The 23005-nt window shown below is 40.3% G+C and overlaps 1 protein-coding gene across 2 annotated transcripts in view; it reads left to right on the plus strand.

Moving 5' to 3' along the window:
- cacna2d2a (calcium channel, voltage-dependent, alpha 2/delta subunit 2a) overlaps window positions 1-23005 on the plus strand; it is a 208094-nt gene that overhangs the window by 66280 nt on the left and 118809 nt on the right. For both annotated transcript variants that reach the window (XM_060868309.1, XM_060868310.1), the window contains exon 3: window positions 1590-1706. In XM_060868309.1, the coding sequence (XP_060724292.1) occupies window positions 1590-1706 (117 nt within the window). The remainder of the gene's footprint in view (window positions 1-1589; window positions 1707-23005) is intronic.

Here is a 23005-nt window from a genome sequence, read left to right on the forward strand (position 1 = left end):
TACTCTAATTTATAATATAATATAGTGTTTTTACTGGCCATGTCCCAAATATCACAGCACCATACTGTATCATCAAACGTCTTGTCTACTTTAATACCTACATACTTTTTACCCCAATAAGCTCTTATTTATACAAAGTTGCGTATTATGAAATAATATTAATTCAGAGACAAACTGGAAATCATTCGGACTATGACTACAGCTCCTTTTTTTTTCCTTTTCTTTTTTTACTCAGTCAACGAAATCGCCTTCGGTGCTTTTTTGTCGACTGCTGACTTCTACAGAGATGGATTTGTGGGTAATGGGGTCCCTGGAGTAGTAGGGATAAGAGGGAGTCCATTGGGGTCAGCAGGCTGTTGTGGACTACACAGAGCGTTGCTGAGTCAGACAGGAGAAAGCAGGCCTTTAATCAAATAATATCACTGACATGCCAAATGCATGAACCCTAAATCTATCCTCTGTCTTTATCAGTGTCCTTTACCTCCCTTACCAAAGTCTTCATTTGTTGCAAATGTAGTTTTTTTCATACGAGGCCCATGCTAAGAATTATATTATAAATGCTACTAAATATTTAATGTATAAATATAAATATAGCAAATCCAATTATGTGCTGTGGATCTTTAAAAGGTCAATTAACACCTACTGAGCACTTTATTAGGAACACCTGTCCACCTTCTCATTTATTCATGCAGTTATTTAATCAGCCAATCATGTGGCAGCAGTGCGATGCAGACAATCCTGCAGATACGGCCCAGCAACTTCAGCTAACGTTCACATCGACCTTCAGAATACGGAGAAAAATGTGATCTTAGTGAATTTGTAAGCATGATTGTTGACGCCAGACAGGTTTATTTAATTATTAACTGCTGATCTTCTGAGATTTTCACCCAGCAGTCCCTGGAGTGGCGCAAAAAAAAAAAAGAACATTAGGTGAATGACAGTTCTGTGGGAGGAAATGGCAAATGGTTCTTTGGGAGGAAATGGCATGTCGATAACAGAGGTCAGAGGAAAATGCTAGGTTTGTTCAAGCCAATAGGAGCGATATCGAAAAAATCGCTCTATACAACAGTGGTGATCAGAAAAGCATCTCAGAACATACTGCACAACACAGTGAACCTTGAAGTGAATGAGCCACGACAGCAGAAGTCCACATCAGAATCCACTCCTGTCAGCCAAGAACAGGAACCTGACGCTACAGTGGGTACAGACTCACTAAAATTGTACAGTTGAAGAGTAGGAAAAAATGGATAGGTCTTTGTCTAATATTTAACCACCCAATTTCTGTGCTCTTGTTGTGTATGAAAATCTCAAGCGCATTAGCATTTACAGAAATACTTAAACCAGCCGGTCTGGCATCAATATTCATGTCACGGTACCTTCATTCCAATGTGTGATGTGAACATTAACTGCAGCTTTTAATCTGCATCCGCACGATTGTCCACGTTGTGCTGCTGATTAGATGGTTCAGTTGAATGAGGAAGTGAATAGAGATCCTAAAATGTGTTCATGTTATTGTTAATAACATGTTAAAGTTATGGTTGACTGACGTCGGATGTCCTTTTTTTTTTTTGCACCCTTTTCTTTTGCAGATTTACAACGAGAAGAGAAGTCAGTTTGATGTGAAGAGGAACTCGCCCAAGGACCTGGTGGACAGAGTGGCCAAAGACATCGCCAAGCTGCTCAACAGCAAACGCAAAGCGCTCGAGGTGAGAGGCTGACAGCTGGACTGTTCCACGCTGCAGCGTACAGAAACGTATGCCTCATCTGTATTGGAGAGCATTTTTGTTTCTGCTGCATTTTTGCTGCGTATGTTGTTTTATCAGGGGAGCGTCCGACTCCCAGTAAATCGTCCTTTCCGCCTGAGTTGACCTGTGAATAGATTTCAGACAAAGGTGCAATATATTCTATTTTCCCTACTCTAATCCTCACATCCCTGCATGGCTAGAAGCTCAGGGTTATAGATAGTAAAATCTCTTCCTGTGGAGTGGATTTTGAAAAAAAAAAAAAAAAAACGGATATGAAAAAAATATGCATCTAAAATAAAATGTTTTGTGTAGAGAAATAATAATATTATTACAGTCATAGCCACAAAAACCAGTAATCTCACAACCAAGTAAACGCTGCGTTCAGCCAGAGATTAACAGTAAGGTCAGAATCTTTGCCATTACATTCAAAATCTGGTGATTGATCCTGTGTCTCTTCTAATAAGACAAAATTGGATTTCTAAAAGCATATTATCGATGCCCACGGTGTTGTATTAGCCTGCTTAACTAAGCAGGTAATGAGATCGCCTCGCTCCAGACTGCTCTCCTTTAAAATCTGCAGGATATCTCCTTAGCCACCGCCTCACTCCCTCAAAAGTGACGTTAGGTTAAAGAATCCGTTTCTGCAGCTGGTGACAACATAATGTTAGATACCACAGCTTTCATCAGCTATCAACGAAACATGCATCAGATGAACGTCTTAAATACCGAGCGAGACGATCTGCGGCTGAAACGGGATGACGAGACACACATATATACGAAAGTGTCATTGTGAAACACTGTGATAATCTGTGCTGAGGAAAATAATCCATGCTGCAACCTGTAATCTGAGGTCAGAACATTTCTTGTCAAATGTAAGCAGAGGCGTTTCAGTAGGTCATCACTGCCTGCCACGTCATTTTATTTCACAGCAAGACATCCCTATATATAAGTAATGCTTATGATAAGACTTTGGCTTTCAGATCGAAAGTGAAATCTCTAGCCACATACCCTTACTAAGGTATGAATCTAATGCTCCTGTTTTACACGTGCCAATACCGTAGGATAATTTACTGTCACAAATTGATTCGTACCTGCAGAAATCGCATCTTCCTGCAAGAAGGACTACATCTGTCCCAAACATCGTAGTATCACATACCTACAACTTTTTATCCCAAAATGCTAAATATAGGATGTAAATAGTGCATTTTTAAATTTACTGCAAGTTCATTCTGGAAAGAATTCTGTGTGGCTATGTAACACAGCTGAGACTAAACCTCCTGGCAGAGGCAAGCAGAATTTCAGTTGAAATATCCTGCTACTTAACAGAATTCATGATGGCATCAGTTTTTAATAAAAAAAAGCACTCAGACCACAAGGCAACTGAAAAAGGTATACACCTCTGGTTCAACAAGGACTCTGGTCACCTGCTGGTAAATGCCACTTTCAAAACAGCAACCCAGCAGTGTCCATAGGAATTGTTTATGAGACAGGATAGGGAGTAAGCATCTGATGATGAAAGCTGGTGCTGACTTGATGGGTTTCTTTTTTTTGTTGTTGTTTTTACGGTGAATTATGTTGTGAAAAAAGAAAAAAAATCCAAAAGTACATGTACATGTTGGATCAAGAATCCAGACATTTGGTGGCCTATTGATTAGCACGTTTGTCTCGCACCTCAGGGCACTTTTTGGGCTCGAGTCATATCTCTGCCCTGTCTGTGCTCATGTAATTTGATTTTTTTCTCTCCGTGCTTCAGGGGTTTCCTCCGGGCACTCCAGTTTCCTCCCAAGTCCAAAAACATACGTTGTAGGATGATTGGCATTTCTAAATTATCTACTGTGTGTGTGTGTGTGTGTTAGATGGGTTGGCATCCAGTCCATGGTGTCCCTCACCTTATTATAGAGTGTGTATTTCAGGTGCTTTCAGTCCACTTTTTTCACCAAACATGCTGATAGTACATACGAGCACAATGACTGCAACACAAATTGCCGAGTGTGGTTCTAATAGCACTGCATTGTGCGAGATGCTCTCAGGAAGAGCTTTTTTCTTGCAATGCTTCCAAGTAGTTTGTTGCTACGAAAATGGCATTTAACCACGAGTGCACAGTGTGCTCATTGGACCAGATTTCTGGCCCATAAAACATGCTGTTGCTCTAAATGCGCATAATATTATTTGTAGCTGTTTTTGAAGCCGTTTTGAAGCGCATGTGCAGTATGATGTGCAGTATGTCCTTCTTTTACACACACTCCTGGCATTCAGCTCACAAATCTGTGCTTAGCTAATCGCTGTTCAGTTTGATATTAGAAGGTTGTACTAGGAGGTGGCAAAAAAGTCAAAAGTTACCCATGTTCAGTGACCCTGTGGCAAAAAAAAACAGCTTGTGGGTCAGAGGTCGTGACTGAACAGATGGGCGACAACCCGGGAAATTTCATCCCAGTTTAACGTTGCCATGCACAATGCAACAACACACCAACTATCTAACTAGACTTGCCTGAGTTATATTTTGCAAAGAACAAGAAATTTTATGTAAAACAGAAGGCAGTTATTTCATGAGTCATACTGTAAGGCAACGCTTCGGTGTCTGAGAAAGTTTTTAAAGACGGCAAACTTCACAATGTTGCCAAGATACCGATATATGCTTCTATGTTCTCGAACCTTAAAAGGACGCATAGACTTAAGTATCATCGGAAGTGATAGAAGTGCCAGTCTACAAGTTGAATCTCTTCAGAAATGAGTTAAAAACTAATCCAAACCGCTCTCTCACCCTCCTAACAAAATCGGAAATATATACAGAATATATACAGTATGTAATTCTTTTTTTTGTGACACACGAGAATCAAAGAGGGATTTGGCTGAATGCATATTGTTACGATGTCACACAACGCATCGTGGCCCAGATCTGTTTCTATATTTACAGCAAATATGAGAAGGTTGTTGCGAACATTGTGAGTTTGAGTTGATTTGTGTCTTATTTAACTCTGCTTAAGCCTAAAGCTCCTAGAAGAGGAAAGCAGGTTTTAAGATGAAATCTCTGCATAACACAATCCATCATGCCATCAGTCTCACAAAATCGCTACTGTGGAAAAGCTGTGGGAATTTTGAAAGAGTGCAAGCGCCTCTGAAAGTTGAGAGTTTGCACCTTCAACTTTGCGAAACCTGTTGCTCACCAGACTCAGTCTCAGTGTGATAAGTGACCATTGTGGAATAAAATGAAGCTAACAACCATTATCTAAGGAAAGAAAACCTACTATATCTGACTCCAACACCACAGTGACCTGAGCAGCTCAGTCGAGCAAGAGTTAAAGTAAAGCAGACAAATTATACAGAACGGATAAATGCAGATACTAAATGCAGGTTTTATATGCAATCAGCGCTGGTTACAAGAACTGAGCTGCACAAACGAACATCCCGTTCTGTATCTCAGCCTTCAATTCATTGTCCTCTTATCGTTACATGATGACTTAAAGCAGATATACACCATTGTTTTTTACTTTTTGGCATTTTTAATTTCCATTATAATCAAAATTTGATGTTAACCTTATAAAAAACCTCCCACACAATGCACAAAGCAGACTGCACTGTTTCAACGGCTTGCACAGTAACCAGCGAATATTTTTAGCTGCTAATCATCGATCGGAAAGTTTTGTGATCTTAAAATATAGTTATTCAGAAAACTCTTCCTCATGGATAATAATCTAGAACCAGCAGTGTTCACAGGTTTAGCGCATTCTCACAAATATGAGACGAAAACTATGAGAGTATCTAAAGAAAGCTGATGGTGACTTAGTGCTTAGCACGTTTGTTTCATACCTACAGGGCTGGGGGATCGAATCCCATCTCTGCCCTGTGTGTGTGTGTGTGTGTGTGTGTGTGTGTGTGTGTGTGTGTGTGTGTGTGTGTGTGTGTGTGTGGATATTTCATGTTTTCCTCGTGCTCAGGGGTTTCCTCTTGGTACTCCTGTTTCCTCCTCCAGTACAAAGACATGTGTTGTAGGCTGATTAGCAAGTACACACCATCATTAAAAAACTAAGTTTTAAAATTCATATAAATATTTAACTGTGCAAAAAAAAAATATAAAGGATTGAATTTTTACAGTATATCATTTTCATAAATGGTATCACATTTTTGGACCTGACTGTACAAATGCAATCAATTTGTGAATAAGACATAATATATATACAGTATGTGTGTGTGTATATTATATATATATATATATATATATATATATATATATATATATATATATATATATATATATATATATATAAATTCATATATATATATAATATCTCTTACTATAAAAGTGTCTGGTTTTCACATTAAGTGAAAGCAGGACAGAAATTTCATGATGTCATTCTGCAAACCAGATGTTGAATCACTCAGGTCAGACTTTCAAACAAGACACATTAATATTTCTCTCATTTTTTTTTTTTTTTTTTTTTTTTTTTTAAGACGAGCTCAGGTGTCTAGAGCGTAGCGTTTCAGACGGCTCTTGACGAGTCAGGTGCATCGAGGTCAGTGTTGTGCTACCGGCGAGACGTAACCATGACCTGGCAATGTCATGAGGGAGAGAAGGATAGCGCGAGATAGAGAGGACGAGAACATCGTCGTCTGAGAACGGCGCTTCAGGCAAATGGGAAATGTGAGGAAATGAAGTTCTGAAATTCAATGATTTCAAAATGAGCAGCAGGAGGGAAATGAGAAAGGGAGAGAGAGAGAGATGGTGGAATGAGGGAGAGAGAATAAAAGAGCACTGAGTGGGTAGCAATGACAGCAGGTGATGAGGAGAGATGGGGTGAGCTGTTCCCTGCGCTGTTTAATAAAAGCACATAAACTGTATAATATCGGGTCCTTTACACAAGGCAAATGTGCACCAGGAAAAAAAACAGCACATCAATTAAAACTAGAGGCTGTTTAGAAGCTAATACAACCAGAGTAATCTATGACATTCGCCAGCTCATTGGCATGCAATTTAAATATGAACGCAGAGCCGAGAAACGGGTTTGAGGAATAAGTGCAAATTCAGATAATATTGGAAGTATCTGGTTAACGAAAATGCTAACAATTTTTTACAAGTCTTTGTACAAGAGGTTCAATGTTCAAGGTGACATGTATGCTAGGTGTATAAGCACACTCGACTACTGTACTGTCTAGTGTGCAATCTATTTGTTACCTGTTGTGGTTGTTGACTGTTGTATGTTTACAACTTACACGCTGGAGCTTTGGAGAAACACACTTTCGTTCTGCTATACGCACCATGTTGCCCGGCTGAATGACGATCAAGTATACTTTGACACCTTGACAGAAGCTCAAGACACTTAAGTTACGTTCACTAATTTATGTCAGTTCAAATGTCACAATGCCACGTGGTCATCTTGTCACTTGCCGCTTGGATCGTGGCTCCAAGTGACACATGTATGAAGAAAAAGAAAGGTCACATGTTGCTTTGTTGCTTTTTAATGTGAACACTAAACACTGGTTCATTAAAACCATTTTTTTTTTTTTTTGCACTCACTATCCCATCATGCCCTCATACAGTGTGCCATTGCATGGAGTTTCCAGTTTGTTACTGTAGATGAGTATCTCTCTCTCTGTTGTGTATGTTTACCCAGTGCTTGCTTTCTCTGTGCTCTTTTCTTCTTTTTTTTTTCTTTTAGGAGAAGTCTTGTCACTATCATGTCTCTGACAGAATGAAGAGCAGTGTTGTCCTAAACATTTGTTACACATGACATATTTTTTTTTACAAACTGCCTGGTTGCACTGATCCACATTAAACTATACACGACTTCAGAAGATTAGTTTATGATGCGCTGTTGTACTGCCATTATGAGGTGACTGCTTGAGTCTGTGAGGTAAAAAAAAGAAGGCTGTAATGCCTTGATCGCATTTTCCAAATCTTAAACGTGATCGCAGTATCCGAGCTCTCTGTGTGTTGATACTACTGTAAATACTAAGGTTTTGAATCTGCTGCGTTTCAGGGTAATATTACCTTGATGCTGACGTGGCCATTAAATGTTTTCACCGAGTGGACGTGTTTGTACGAGTGAGAAGACCTAGGTTTAGGTAGCTGGTGTGTTTACAGGCATCGACATCGATTTTAGATGAAATATAAGGCAGACTTTATAGATTTTTTTGTGCTAGCTGGAGATACAAACTGACAGCTGTGATAAGTATCTCCCTCATCTTCCTCAGGTTTACCACAAATGATTGAACACTCACCCAGACTGTTTTCTATTAGCTTGCTGGATGATCAAGTAAACTTTCTCAACTAATAACTTCAACTGGGATTTGAATGCGTTAGCATGCATCGGTAGAGGTTGAATATTATCCCAATGAATACCGGTATACAAAATATTCAGTGGAAAGAGTTTGTGGATGTAAAGTGTTGCTACAAAGTGGGAAGTACACAAATGCATTTAATGTCTTCGTGTACTGAAGCATTCATTTTGTGAGTGCAGCCTCGTTGTTTGGATCTCAGGACATGGAATGGCGTGGTTGCAAATTTCTAGCAATGTACTACGAAGCTATGAAGACTAAGACAGTGTAATAGGATTCATTTCAAGGCAATTAAATTGCTTGTCCGAAGTTCGCTTAATGTTCAATGGGAACAAATCTGAAATGAACCACAGCTGGAATTGAATAACATCTTCTTCCTTCAGGCCTATCTGTAACAATTATTAAATTGTAATGTGGAATATAGAAATGTAGACAAACGGGATTTTACAATAAATACAATGTGGACGTGTGAAGGATAGGAATGTCAAATCAAATCAAATTTTATTTGCCACGTACACACACATACAGAGTACGACATGCAGTGAAATACAATATTTCAGCAATATTTTAGCTTAATTAGCTGCATTAATAATTACTACTGGTTGTGAGTCCAGAAAAAGTGTATATGACATAATAAATAAACCCTGATTCGTTCTGTATGCTGTTTTTTTCTCCTGTTTTTAATCTGTCTCTCTCTTTTGCTTGCTTTCTCGCTGTCTGTCACCATGAAAACCAGGTTGACATACAGACTGCTGTCTACTGTTGTCGTTTCTAAGCTGTTGATGTGCCATGTAATGGGTGTGACACACCATCAGCACTCGAAGAAAATGATAAGATTATCATACTGTATACACGTATACAAAAACATTAGCACACGCAGCCTAACACACACACACACACACACACACACACACACACACACACACAGCATGGTGAAATGGTTTGAAACAGGCAGTGTCCAGCTGAGGAGAACTTCACCTCTTGTTAGTGAGAGGAAGCTGAAACTGTGATTAATTGTGTGTTTATTTTCAGGGCAGGTAAGTGTGTCTGGCTAAATTTAGCTGTTCGGGAGATCAGGGGACTTGTCCAATTAAACCAGGGCAGTGAGGCAGGGGAGGAATCGTTTGGGAACTGGGGAACCACAAAGTTACAGACTATTAAAAAAAAAGGGAGGGAATATGCTGTTTGTGTGTGTGTGTGTGTGTGTGTGTGCATGTGCGTGTGTGTCTTTATTAGTGGCTATATTATTATATTAACCTACATGTCCACAAGAGTCCTTAAAGAGTCTTAATTCATGAAAAATTGCATTTTATAACTGCTGAATTTAAATGATTTTCATTTTTAGACCATTTCAAGTTTGAATTTTTCTCTTACTTAATCTTTTTTTTTCTTTTTTTTTTTTCAACTCACACATACTGGATGATGCAGTCACCCACATGGGGCAGGTGGATGTGTCAGACTGAGGCTAACATTATGTACCTGCTGGCAAAATAATATAAAGAGTAATGCACTTACGTAGTCTGACAGATATAGACATTATTGTTCATGTGTGTTATTTGAACGTGTTTTTTAGATTTTCCATGTCTCCACTGGCTCACATACACATACAGGATTGAAAAAGCTTTAAAAAACTGTTGAATTGTACTTTACAGACAGCCTGATTTACTGCTTTCTAGGAACATTAACAATTTGTCAGAAATATAAGGCAAATGTATCTCTAGCTAGTCTTTGGCTATAATCTGTGCCTAATATCTAATGGATTTTGCATATTAGCTGCCCAGATACCTAGTCCAATATCTAGTCTTTAAATGAGCTCATAATACACTATACATTCAATAGTTTGTGGACAGCTGACCATCGCACCCATATGTGGTTTTTCCCCAAACTGTTACCACAAAGTTGGGAGCACACAATTGTCTAGAATGTCTCTGCATGCTGTAGCATTAAGATTTCCCTTTACTGGAACTGAGACTAAAGCAAGCTCCATGAAGAGTGAAAGAACTAGAGTGTCCTGCACAGAGCCCTGACCTCAACTCCACTGAACGAACACCTTTAGGATGAAGTGGAACACTGGAGCCACTCCAGGTCTCCTCACCTCACATCAGTACCTAACCTCAGTAATGTTCTTGTGGCTGAAGGAGCACAAATCCCCACAGCCATGCTCCAATATCTAGTGGAAAGGATGGTGGGGACTAATAGAACAAGAAAGGAGGACTAAATCTGGATTGGGATATTCAACAATGCACATATGCGAGTAATGGTCAGGTCTCTACAAACCTTCGTCCATATTGATTGAAGTGTTCTTTATTTTGAATAAACAACTAGAATCTATTTAATTTTGTACTCTGTAAATACTCAGTAAATGATTTTAGTGTTTAGTGACATAACCTTTATACCTTAATATTGAAAATGAAGCTACAATGTTTACGTTACAGTGACGACAGAAGACACCGCCTAGAAACACAGTGCAAGATGTTGACATTTAGAATTTGTGTCAACGGCACAGCATGATTTTTAATGTTTTAAATGAATTGTGAACCGATAGCTGGAATAATGATAGCTTGTAAATAGCACGATTAATTGCTTTCAATGTATTGGTTTAAGTCTTGTTTTTAGAAATGCATGCGCTGCTTTTATAAAGCCTTTTCTAGACAGAAAGCCCTGACGGGAAGATGATGCCTACTGTCACTTTTATTCATTAACAGCTATGTATCTGGGGACTGAGATCAGACAGCGATCGCATTTCCGTGTAGCAGTGAAATGCGACACACTGGGGAATTACATATACCTTTGTCACAAAAAGACATTGTTTAATTAGTAAAACACAATAGCAATCGGATTGGTTTACGTTTATCAAGCAGCATAAGTGGGACTTTTGTCAGGTTCTAACATTTTCTGCGTTTCATAAAGAACACAATACAGTCTGTTTTTAGCAAATGTATTTTACCTTAAAACCCTGTGCAAACCCAGTTTTCATGGTGTATGTCATCTGTTTTATTCGGTGAGCCCTAAAAGTAGAACACATTAAAAGGGGTCATGGAGCAGAAACTGTTGTGGCAAATAAAATGAAAAAAAAAAAAAAAGCACTGAACTAAATACAACTAACACCAGTATCCGGAGTTAACCGGGAGCAGTGGACATAGATGTCTTTGAGAACTGTTTTATGTCATTACGTGACTCTTACACTTTTCTCTTTAAGTGAAGATAAACACATACCTGGAGGCTAAAGATAACATCACAGCTGTCTTTGCTGACTGTTTTTTTTTTTCTTTCCCCCACAGTTCCCAATCCAATCTGCAGAATCCCAAACACATCGACATAAAGAGCACTTAAAGAGCAAATAACGGTGCTACAAAGCAGACACTAGATTAGCATGTTTCCCCACATGGACACCTTAATGGATTTGCAAGGTTTTGTCCAACATCATTGTTCTGCTTTAGACTCCGATTTTGCTTGTCCCTTAACCTCCGGTCGAGCCCTGGGAACCTGGAGTATGTCGTGTTTTCTGTGGGCGAGAAAAACTAAGTTCATTTCAAAACAAATAAACATTGCGAAGCATTATAATTGAAACGATCACACTGTCTATGAGCGCCCAACGCTAATAGGGTCATAAACAGTCAAGTACTGCTTAATTTTCAGACTCATTTTACCCCACAAACGGGAGTTGTGTTCTGCGGCATTGCAGCAAATTGCAGTTCTGTCTATATGGCTTTGTAGGGGCCGTGTGATCTCTTCTCTGCTAATTGGGTTGATGTGTGCCAAAGCCTGGTGATGTAGAATAGTGTTTACGTAATGCAGTAGAAGCACGACAAAGCAGATGGCTGGAGAGGGAGAGGGATTGAGGTGTAGATAAAGATGCTTCTTTACGGCTGCTGACACACAAAAAAACCTGAGCTAATGTAAACAAAGGTAGACACAAGAAGCTCATCATCATCATCATCGTCAGTCTGTCACTCTCTCTCTCTCTAGCTCACACACAGACAGAGACACAGACACAGAAACTGCTTTTAAATGTCTCTAGTTTTTTAACTCACCCTCACGTAGCACCTGTTTTGTGCTCAGTACAGTTTACCCATGCGACCTTCGTGTCCTTTTTATGTGTTACTTTTGTATGGTTAACAAAAGCAACACATTTTTGCCTCCCCCTGCTCCAGTGCCTAAGAAAAAGGAGCAGACAAATCTAAGAAAGCAATTTAGTTTTCAATTTCCTGCAGGCCTGTGCTGAAGCAGTTATAGCGTTTGCAGTTCCCAGAGGAGCAGGGCTGGGCGGAGGAGAATTAGGCCGCGCTCTCCTTGGACTAAAATAGCACACGTCTCTGCGAGGACTGTTTGACAATCAGGCAGAAGAAAGAGAATCAGTCTCATTTGTGAAATCAGCTGAGCTAAAGCCAACCATTTTCTTGCAGAGGTTCACATTATAAAACGTTACTGGTAACGGATTAATAGAGTACGATCGGTATGGATGAATTCAGTGAATTAAACAGTAAAGACTTAAGACTAAATCTTCTGCTGTCTGTCCTGTTGAAAATATCAGTGTGGTTTGATTTTGTTTGTGGGAGAGATGTTCAGATTAACCGGTTCACATTTAACCATTAAAGAAAAACCCACAATTTTCAAGTTGCGGGCTATTTCAGGTCATTTTATTTTAGATAACTTCATGTGAGCAAGAAGAAAAAAGGTCGCATGTCGGTGGCAGTTATGTCGCATGGCAGAAGCAAAGCATATCTTTTTATCTTCCATGTGCCACAGGTTAAAAAAGTAATACAGGGAACAGAGAGGTGTTACACCCTATCATTGCATAGTGGTTATATGATACGGGAGAGCTGTGCTAATTGGCCAAAGGCAGAAGCAGTAATCAAACCCCCAACCCCGGATTTGCAGGACGGACGCTCTAACCTCCAAACATTTATGGCCCTTCTATGTAGGCATTGACACAAACAAGTCCTCCCAAAGCTGCTGGCCAGGATTTAATGTCAGAGGTGTAGCTGCTCATAGTCTCACTAAAAGCCTCCATGGCACCGAGCATCACCACTCAGAAAGACGTGTCCTGGGTCCAAAAATGCACAGACACTTCGCTTCACAGCAGGAAGCAAGAATTTTCAAGTGTGTATGTTATATGGTTACTAGTTATAGGTATTACAGTATCTCTAAAGTGTAAACACAAATGCAAATGCACTCCGTTTTGTTTATTTATTTATTTTTATTTCTTTACTTTCTTGTTATTAGAAGTTTTAAATCCTTTATTTATTTAAATGTCAGATTTCTTCGCACGTGCACTTGGGATTACTTCTTAAACGTGAGTTTCAGCTCTGCCGTGGGGAAGAAGGTTACGGAACATTTTTCATTGGTTTTTTTTTTTTTTCCCCAGCAACATACAGTAATTAACACTGCCGTTGTGCCTGTTAAAATGTAAACAGTCAGGCTTGCTGTCTCTTCAGGCAGACAAATACGAATTGTTCACCTAAACATTGTTTCATTGGATGGATCCAAAGTTAAGACGTCTGAATTCTAATTAATACTTGCTGCTGTATGTGGCTTTATTTTGTACTTTTTCCTTTCTGGGTTTCTTTCAGTGCTTCTATGTTGCTTCTACTTATATTCCTTTCTGTTCTCTCTCTCTCTCTCTCTCTCTCTCTCTCTCTCTCTCTCTCTCTCTCTCTCTCTCTCACACACACACACACACACATGCGCACACACACACACACACACACACACACACACTCTTAGCCCACGTCATTCAGATCTATGAACATCCATTAGCAACCATCTGTTACCACCTGCAGCAAAAGCCATTACACCTCTTTCCACCTCCAGTGTGAGCCTCTCTCTCTCCGTTTCACTTCTCTCTCTTTGCCTTGACTCCTACACACACCCTAATCACATACACCACACACACCCAGCTGAACATTATGCTCGTCCTCCTATTAAAAGCACCAGGCAGATAAACATGCTGATGAACCCTCTGGCCAAAGGCAGCACACTTCTCAACACACAACCCCGAAAACTACACGAGTCTCATTTTCACGTCTGTTTTCACAAACCAGCCTCTGGTGTTATTCCTTCTCAATTAAATCCTGCTACAGCTTTGAAAATCCTTACCGATTACAGATAACACTCACACTTTGTCATTTTCCTCTCCTTTTTTATTTCTATTTTTATTTTTTTGTCTGCTTTTTTTTTTTAAAAACAAACTCCTGCAAATCTGAAATCTTTTCTCAATCTGTTTACCATTGTCACCGTCACCCACACAAAGATACCAGACAGTTTACGTTCAATTTTACGTTATAAAGGCACCAATGCATCCGCCATCTAATTACTGTAGGTCCGGTTCATAATGCATACAAAATGTCTCCTTTTACGTCTCACACATACTGGAGAAAGATGGAGAAGATTAGGATTAGAGCTTTGTGTTGAGCATTGTTGAGCATTGTTGACTTTTCTAAAGAAAGAAATTACAATGCATACACAACTCTTACACCGTCAGCAATTAAGCTCACTGTCCACTCCCCGCCATTAGCCCCCTGTCTCTTGAGTCAGTTTTAAACTGCTGATCTTTACAAACTCCTTCTGCCCACTGCGTCACCGAGCAGGATAACACCCTGGGAGGAAAATGCTGTTTGTCCTCTTCCACATATATGAGCTCAGAGATGTCCATGACTGACTAGTTTCACTCTGATTGACAGGTGAGGGCAGGTCACGCCATCCATCCATTCAACCAGCTTTGCTCTTTTGGATGTCTGTGTCATTGTCAGGATATAAACTCTTTTCTGTTTCGCCAATCAGGTGCCATAGAGGAGAGAAGAAATCACTCACACGTTACCTGCTCTTACTCTGCAACTCCTTCTCTCATTCATAGTTGGTGCTCGACCATGCCCTCTCTGCCACAGACACCCGTTCACACCTTCACATTATCTGTGCTGATTGAGTTTCTATGGAGATCCTGTGCTTGAATATGCATGAATGAATGTGTATCATCAAATCCCTGAACTAAACCAAACACTGAGCTGAGACTCACAACCCACAGTGCTGGTGGATCGTTCCCATCAGGTCTAGTTCCCCATCAGCACCAACATCCTCGTGAGATTCCACAAAGGTACTGGTTTAGGTTAAGACTATCACTTACTTTTGAAAGAATCATCTTTAAATGAAAGTTAGGATAAGCAATGAAATCACTTTTTGTTGAGAAACGGAATGTTTTATTATAATATAAATAAACGATATGGAATATTTTTCAGCTTCCCCATTTTTCAGTGTATTTGCAGACGGTACAACTATAAATCTCGCTTTATCTATCAAACGATTAACATCACTGTTAATCATAGTCTCCAGATCCAGCACTTCTTCTGAACCTACAGTACATTCCAAAACCAGCCCAATTTGACAATAGCAATAAATACAGATGTTTATAAGCAAATCGACTTCTCGTACCCATGACATCAGGATATACAGGATTATTGTACATTTCTATCAACACTCTGAGAACGCCGAAGGAAAGAGAATGAACAGTACAGCGGAAGGTTAACGACGGTTTAACAGCGTCTGATCCTGAAGTGCGTTTCAGACAAAACCACAAGTGCACACACAGACTAAAACATGACCACCCACGAGAGCAAGAACTCTTTTGTCCAGCCAAAAGTGGCTCCATAAATAGCTCCTGAGCATCAGACTTAACAGCGAACTGATTGTCAAACATCCAACTCATCAGGGAAATGACTCTCAAGCTTTTCTTTCAAAATGGAGTCTTCTCCATTTCCAGTTTACACGCATAAACATTCGGTGTATTCTTATCCATTATAGCAGGCTTTTTTTTTTTTCTTTTTTTTTTTGGAAGCTTTTTGGTGTACACTTTTTTTTTTTTTTTTTTTCAGCTTTTCAGCAACAGCCTAGCCGCATCCAGCACAATCCCTCATTAAGTTGACTGTTCAGGACAATGCACGTGTGTCTAAGGAAGGACGTGCCAGGCTTTCAGTCTCTTGCTGTTAATAGCTGCGCAGCACTCTTGACAAGGACCAAAATGGTTCCTGCGCTCAAACCGCTTGTTCACGTAGCATCTGCTCCTCTCCTTCCCTGGTTCTTATGGAAGAGCAAGACAAGGGCAGGAAATTGACTGGAGATGACTTATTTCCCCCAACCACTAAAGAAAAGATGTGTAAAAAAGATGCATTAAGATGTGCACCCCCGTTTCACCATGTCTGTATATTTGTGACAGAGAGCTACTTTCCTTAAACTCTCCTCTTCAGATGTTGTTTTTTTTTTTTTTTTTTTGCATCTTCTGTTTATGGATGTGTTTAGGAACGAATTACCACTTTTGTCATCTTGTTGTTTTGCTTGCCTGCAGGCTACAATTGAAGGAGGTTATTTTTTTTGCAAAAGGGCCTTTTAAGAACAAGCTCCTCTGCAATCTGACAGGATTAGATGTTGCCACCTTGTTCGACCTCGGATAATAACAGCTGATACTGTATACGCGGCGAGAGAAATACGAGATACAAGCGTCGTGAAAGATATTTGTGTGAGAATGCTTGTCAGTTAGCAGTGGCCACTCTGATCACACCGCTTGTCCAAACGGCCAAGGAGTGACCAGAGAGAGCATGGCTTTATTTGAAGAATGTTTTTTTTTTTTTTAAACCAAGCTTTCATATACTGAAGCCAACAGGAGTAGATAGTGGGCTGTAAGTTTTTTCAGACAGTCCTCTATCTCTCTCTCTCTCTTTCTCTCTCTCTCACACACACACACACTGTCTTTCATGTTGGGGAGGTATTTGAAGAGCAAACGGCTTCACCACAGGGCCGGTCACAGGCAACTGGCTCTTTGATGAGCATTTGAGCAGCTGAATTAAAGTGGCTATGTGACGTGAATGTGCAAAACACACCGAAAAATCAGAGCTCCAACCAAGTGCTCTGCCGACACTCCAGCACAACACAACTGTCTACGGTGTAAAAATGGGAAAGAACATCGACTCCTGAACATCAAACGTTTTTTTTTTTCTTCTTTCCTTTCTTTTGTTCTTGATCCCAAGCTGGGATCAGTGTTAGCCTGGAAAGCACAATGAGTAGACAGGAGCCATCATCTCTGTATTATGAGTGTGACAGCTCGCTTTTCAGACTTTAACGTACATTGTGTGAAGGGAAAAAAAACAAGGTGGTCAATTGACTATTTAATTTGTTATAGATTGACTGAAACGATTAAGAAAAGGTTCCTCACTTTACAAGCATCAGTGAAGTTAAAACTGCTTTGTCTTCTGTGTAATGTGTGATTCTGTACCTCATGTGGTTTGGATGGTCCCTTTGGTCTGGTTTCAGGTGCATTTGTGTTTATCTTATCTCATCACAAGCAGATATGGAGAGCAAAACATTGACTCTTAGTATATATTATATTAGTAATCTTAGTATATTTGTTGTTTTATTTTGGTGCAATTATTATGTATGTATAGTAAAACATGAGACTTCACTTTTTCTGTGTCCCACAACGTTCTCTAATCACTAATGGTACATGTGTGTTTTGGATGTTATGCCATCATCAGTTAAAACACACACGCAATTTGTGTTAATTTATTTTACTGAAAGATTTCCAGGGCTACCGAACTCACACCGCCTCCTACAGGTAGGGTCCAGTACGGCTGTGCGCTTCCCGGTCCACATGACAGCTTTCACATTACCAATTTATCATGCAAACTGTGCTCAGTTTCAGACTAAACTGCCAGTCTTGAAGCCATGTTAGTTCTCACAGAGCTACATTACAGTCACAAAATAAACATCCTTGGGATCTATTTCAGTCTGCATTAACAAAACATAAAGTCTGTTTTTTTTTTTTTGTTTTTTTTTTTGTCAAATTTGATCCACACGAGGTTTATGACTCAGAATCCTTGCCTTCTGAACATCAGCGTCTCGTGAGCCCCTCGTGGGACCAGTGTCTGTCTCGGACACGTTCGTGGTGTGACTCAGTACAGACGTTTAATCTGCCATTCGTTTCCTCTTATCTCCCCAACTAGCCGTTCTCCTGTTCACACCTCCGCCGCTGGCACTACGTGTCCGTTGGGAATCGCCACTGAGTTATCACAACTCTCTTTCCATTGACTTTTTCACTTTTTCACTGTGGCTTTGTATTCCGGCATTTTCTTTTCTGACTTTGGACTCACTTTGACCCTGCTGCACAGATGTACAGCTCGTGCAGTTTCCAATGAATTATTCAACTAGTGGACAAGGTGAAAACGGATGGGAAAATATACCACATAATGTATGTTCTGAGTTAAATAAACGCGTGCAGGCTTCGACTCGGCTGTAAGAAGACATTCACTAGGATGAATGGCAGCTGTGAATTGCTGCTGGGTTCCAGACTGGAGGTCACGCTGTCTGAACACAATTGCAAAGCATCTGATCTGGAGCTTAGGTTTGTTCAGGAATCACAGGCCATGTCTATAGCACATAGTCAGATCCCAGAGCAAGCAGTCAGGTCAAACAAGTTTAATCCGTAATCATAATTCAGACTGCTGACAGGTGAGGATCTAGACCAAGTACCCAGGACTAGAAAATGAAGGTCATCATGAAAAAGAAGAACTCGAACAATGAACATTTCTTACAATTTCAGCCTTGACGCATCCTCACAAAAGTAGATCTTCTAAAACCTCCAGGCACAGCAGAGAATCTAAGCAGAGGACACAAATAAGGAAACCAAGAAGTGAGTCCAGTCAATCAGTCAGACATTCTAGCTGCTAAATATATAGCGTCTCAATCTGTCCTTTGATCCTGAGCTCAGGTTAAAGTCTGCATTCACATTAAGTCACATTTTCCTCCCTGAAACTGTCCTTGTAGGTCTTATTGGGGTTTTCTCACGGTTTCATGCCACCTCCCAATAAACATGTACGTACTGTAGGTGGCTAGACTACTAGTGGCCTCGACTGGCCTCCCATCCTCACACCCAGTGTTTCCGGATCCCGGGATCCAGCATGACTTGACCAGGAATAAAGCTCTTACTGATGCTTAATGAATAATAGACAAATAAATACTGCATGTGGCTGTTTCAGTGTCCTGGCACCTTGAATGTGGAAAGAGTTTTACACCATGACCTTTAACCTGTCCTGCATAGACAGCACGTTTATTTATCTGCACTTTCTCACTCCGATTTTTTTAATTTTAGGGGTTTTTTTTGGGCTTGTCTTTTTTTTTGGCTGCCATTTTGAAAACCACCATTATGTTTGCCATCCTAGTTGTTCTATTATATGTTGAATAAAGGGCCATCATTTTAAATAACCAAGTTTCCACTTTATATAGAGAGCTGGCATCATTGCGCAGCCTCCCCGGCTATCTCCATCCCATCATACACGAGCTCACAGTCCAAGCACATTTCCACGTCCTGCCTGCAGTTTTGACAGCTTGTCATTTTGAGACAGCATCACACAGCGTGAAGACCCGACCTTCTTATTGATTGACAGTTGGCTTTTCTTTGTCTTTCTGATGGTGTGAGCGGGTCTGCATGTGCGACAGGTGTTTCAGAGCACACTGCAGGTGCGGATGAGAAAGCGTTCCTTGCGTCTAACTGTCATATTGCGGGGGTGTGTGTGTGTGTGTGTGTGTGTGTGTGTGTTTTGCCACACTCTCCTGCAGGCCTAACAAGTGGGGAAAAACGGTGACACAGCCTCGGACCGGCTGAAGGTTTTCTCAGCCTGTCAGAACCTCAGAAAAGCCTGAAGGACTGAATTACTGACTTTGACTTTGAGAAAATAACCTTAAAGATGGCGACATGAACCCTGCCCGTGTTTCGCTCTCGTCTTCCCTCCCCTCATGTTCTCCTCCTCCTCCTTCTCCGTCTCCTCCTCCTCCTTCTTCCTCTCTCGAGATCGCTTTCTTCGGTAATCCAAGTAGCTGAAGATAAAAGGCTCCACTGTCTTCACACCTTTAATACAAATTAATCCCCCATATTGATTACAAATGTACAAGCTTATGTGCGGCTTATCAGAGTAAGCCTGCACCTCAGGTAAACTGTTCCACCTTCCCTGGCTTGCTCTGCACACCCCCCCCCCCCTTACTTTTCACAGCACTACGTTTCCCAGCATGCACCGTTTTTATTTATTTATTTTGGAGAAACCAGCGTTTTTAATGTATGAGCGTTTAAGCTGCTCTTGATGCATTCTAAACCCTGACGCAGTGCTTGTTCATAACCTCCCTTTGAGCTTATCTTTTAGAGTGGTTATGTAACATGATTAGCTGTGTTTGATATTCTGTGCGTTTCGGTACATACGCCAGGCTGCGTGTGGCTCTTGTGTTTACATAACCCCTCACTCCATACACTCATGGTTCGCTCAGGATCTTCTGACCTTGTCAGGCTGAGCCTCCTGTCACCCTGTGCACGTCTGTAATGTGGACTGAAATTATTACAGCTATCAGATGGGTGTTAAATGACATCACATCCAGCCTCGGCACGTCACATGTCCATTTTCCAACCTAATCAGCAGTCATATTTAAGTTCTGCTTTCTGTCTCCACTGTTGTCATGCTTTTATTGGTGAGGAACTTTTGTAGCTATGTTTGCAGTTTGCAGATCGACTTTCCTCAGTTAGACGCTCCTTATTCTTTCCGAGAGCAACGCTGTCCCAAATCCCAGCTGTAATGTTGTTCTTGTTCCACCCCAGGTTTCATTCTGCTCTTTTCATCCTCGCTAAACGTAATCTGTTTGGCTTTATTAATGTTCTACAGCTCCAGCTGTGCTCACATCTCTGACCTTGTGTGTAAATATCAGCAGTGACACAACCGGTCCACTAAGGGCCTCTTTCCCTCTAAAACACGGGTCATTGTCGCTTTTTTTTTCCTGTTATCACAAACACGATGTATCTAAAGCAAAACAGATCTAAAAATCTAACAAATCTAGCACACTAATGGGTTTTTTCAGCTGGTTTTCGCTTCACTGGTCCTGAACAGGACGCAGGATTCAGAAATGCTTCCAAAACAATTTACCCACCATTTACCCCCTTGTGAAAACCTTTTTTCTAAGAGTGTACTGTTAAATTATTAATCTGATGGCTCTGCTTCATTTCCCTAACCACTGTACTAAATGAACGTCCAGGACTGATAACAGCTACAGTAGCAAACATTATATCTTCAGCTAGCTTAGCTAGTTAGAACAGATATTACTGTAACTCAGGTGCAGGATTAATTCAATACACTGCACATAATCCTGTGTGTTTGTATGTGTGAAATGATTTGTTTTATATCAAAGTGTAGTGACGTATTTTTTATCTAACAGCACGGCTCGGGCACTCGAATTGAATTTGTAGCTGCGCCTGAACACGACCCAGCATGCGTCATCCAGAGCGTCCTGCAGAGCGGCCACCGATAGGTTTGTCCAGATTATGACCTCTGTGTTTTTATCTAGTCATGAGGACGACAGAGGTATGGTCCCATTTCCCAATGGTGCACAAAATTGTGCCTTTTAACTGTCTTTAAACAGAACGTAGCACTTGATCCTTTCTCCTCTTGTGGGGCAGGTGATGTCTTTCATATTGTCACAAACAGCGAGTCTCTTTAATTACGGATTTAAATAAGATGTAGAAAACATGTGATTGTTGATGTTTTATTATTAGGAGGCATTTATACAGTATATGGAAGGAGTCTTGTCAGTGTTTTGTAACAGTCAGTGTGCTTTGTTATATTTTCAGGACAGAGGAGTTTACGCTCTGAGTGTTTGCAGTAATATGACAAGCTGCATTATTTATTTATTTATTTATTTATTTATTTTGAGAGAGAGAGAGAGAGAGAGAGAGAGAGAGAGAGAGAGAGAGAGAGAGAGAGAGATCGTCTTAGTGTTTCAGAGTTCTAGTCATATCCAGTCATAACATAGTGACTTCCTGCTACAACCTGAGGAACAACCAATAAGCCTCATGGCCTCATGTACGTAAGATTATTATAATTATTACAGTCTAACAAGAGCTAACTTGTCTCACGGATCTCCCACAACTACAAAATAGCATGATGTTTTGTTCATGAAAATAAATGAAACATAGTATTTGGCACATCATTATGGTATAAGCAGAATACTGTAAAGCACAATATTTCCCGCCCACCTGTAACCTGAATCAGCTCTTCGATCGCTAGCAGGATTAAAGCTCTGGCTATTCCAGAGTAAATGTATTTAATGCGAACACAACGTGAGACCGTTAAGGGTTGACTGTTCTTTCAAGCTACGTCCTTGTCAGGATCAGCCCGGTTTCTTTATTTATCGGGTAATTAAAAGGAAGGTTGTAATGATCAGTAAGCTATTTCAGTTTCAAAGCCATGTGTCTGTGACCATGAGCTTATTATGTTCTTACACAACAGAGTGGTTTAATTGGCTTTTAGATTTGACTTGTTTTAACCTTTTCAGGAGAGAGAGAGAGAGAGAGAGAGAGAGAGAGAGAGAGATTATTGGGCCACTGAGGAAATGAGGAGATTAACTGGCGGATGAAAAATAAGAAAATACGATAAAAAAAAAAAACAGCTGTAATTAATCTCAGGACTCCATATGAACACTTCCATATGATAGAACAGGAAGGCAGGAAAGAAGATAAATCTGTTTAAAGAATTTCCTGCATTGGAGGACAAGTGACAAAGAATACACACAGTATGTCATAGTGTGTGAGCTCAACAACATGCTGCTTGAAATCACAGATAAAACCAGACAAGAGAAACGGCTCACGTGGAACTAAGTGTCCTGGAGCTGATCGTGCTTCAGTGTAAAAATCATATAGACCAGTAAGCCATTTCAACAGTGTGCCATTTCTACTCATAGAGTCTTCTGCTAGCACACAGAAAGCCAAATCTACTGATGTGAGAAAAGTGTGTAATTTACATACTCTGAGATCTGGACATTTTTTAACGTAGACAAAAAAAAAAAACAGTCCGACGGTCTCAGACAGAGATGATTCACAAACTGAGGTTTAACAACTGATACTGCCATCGAATATTATGTGAATATCGAGAGAGGAAGGGTGAAAGGGGGAGGATGATGGATAAAGATAA

This window comes from Tachysurus vachellii, chromosome 4, assembly GCF_030014155.1.
Source record: "Tachysurus vachellii isolate PV-2020 chromosome 4, HZAU_Pvac_v1, whole genome shotgun sequence".
NCBI classification, from domain to species: Eukaryota; Metazoa; Chordata; class Actinopteri; order Siluriformes; family Bagridae; genus Tachysurus; species Tachysurus vachellii.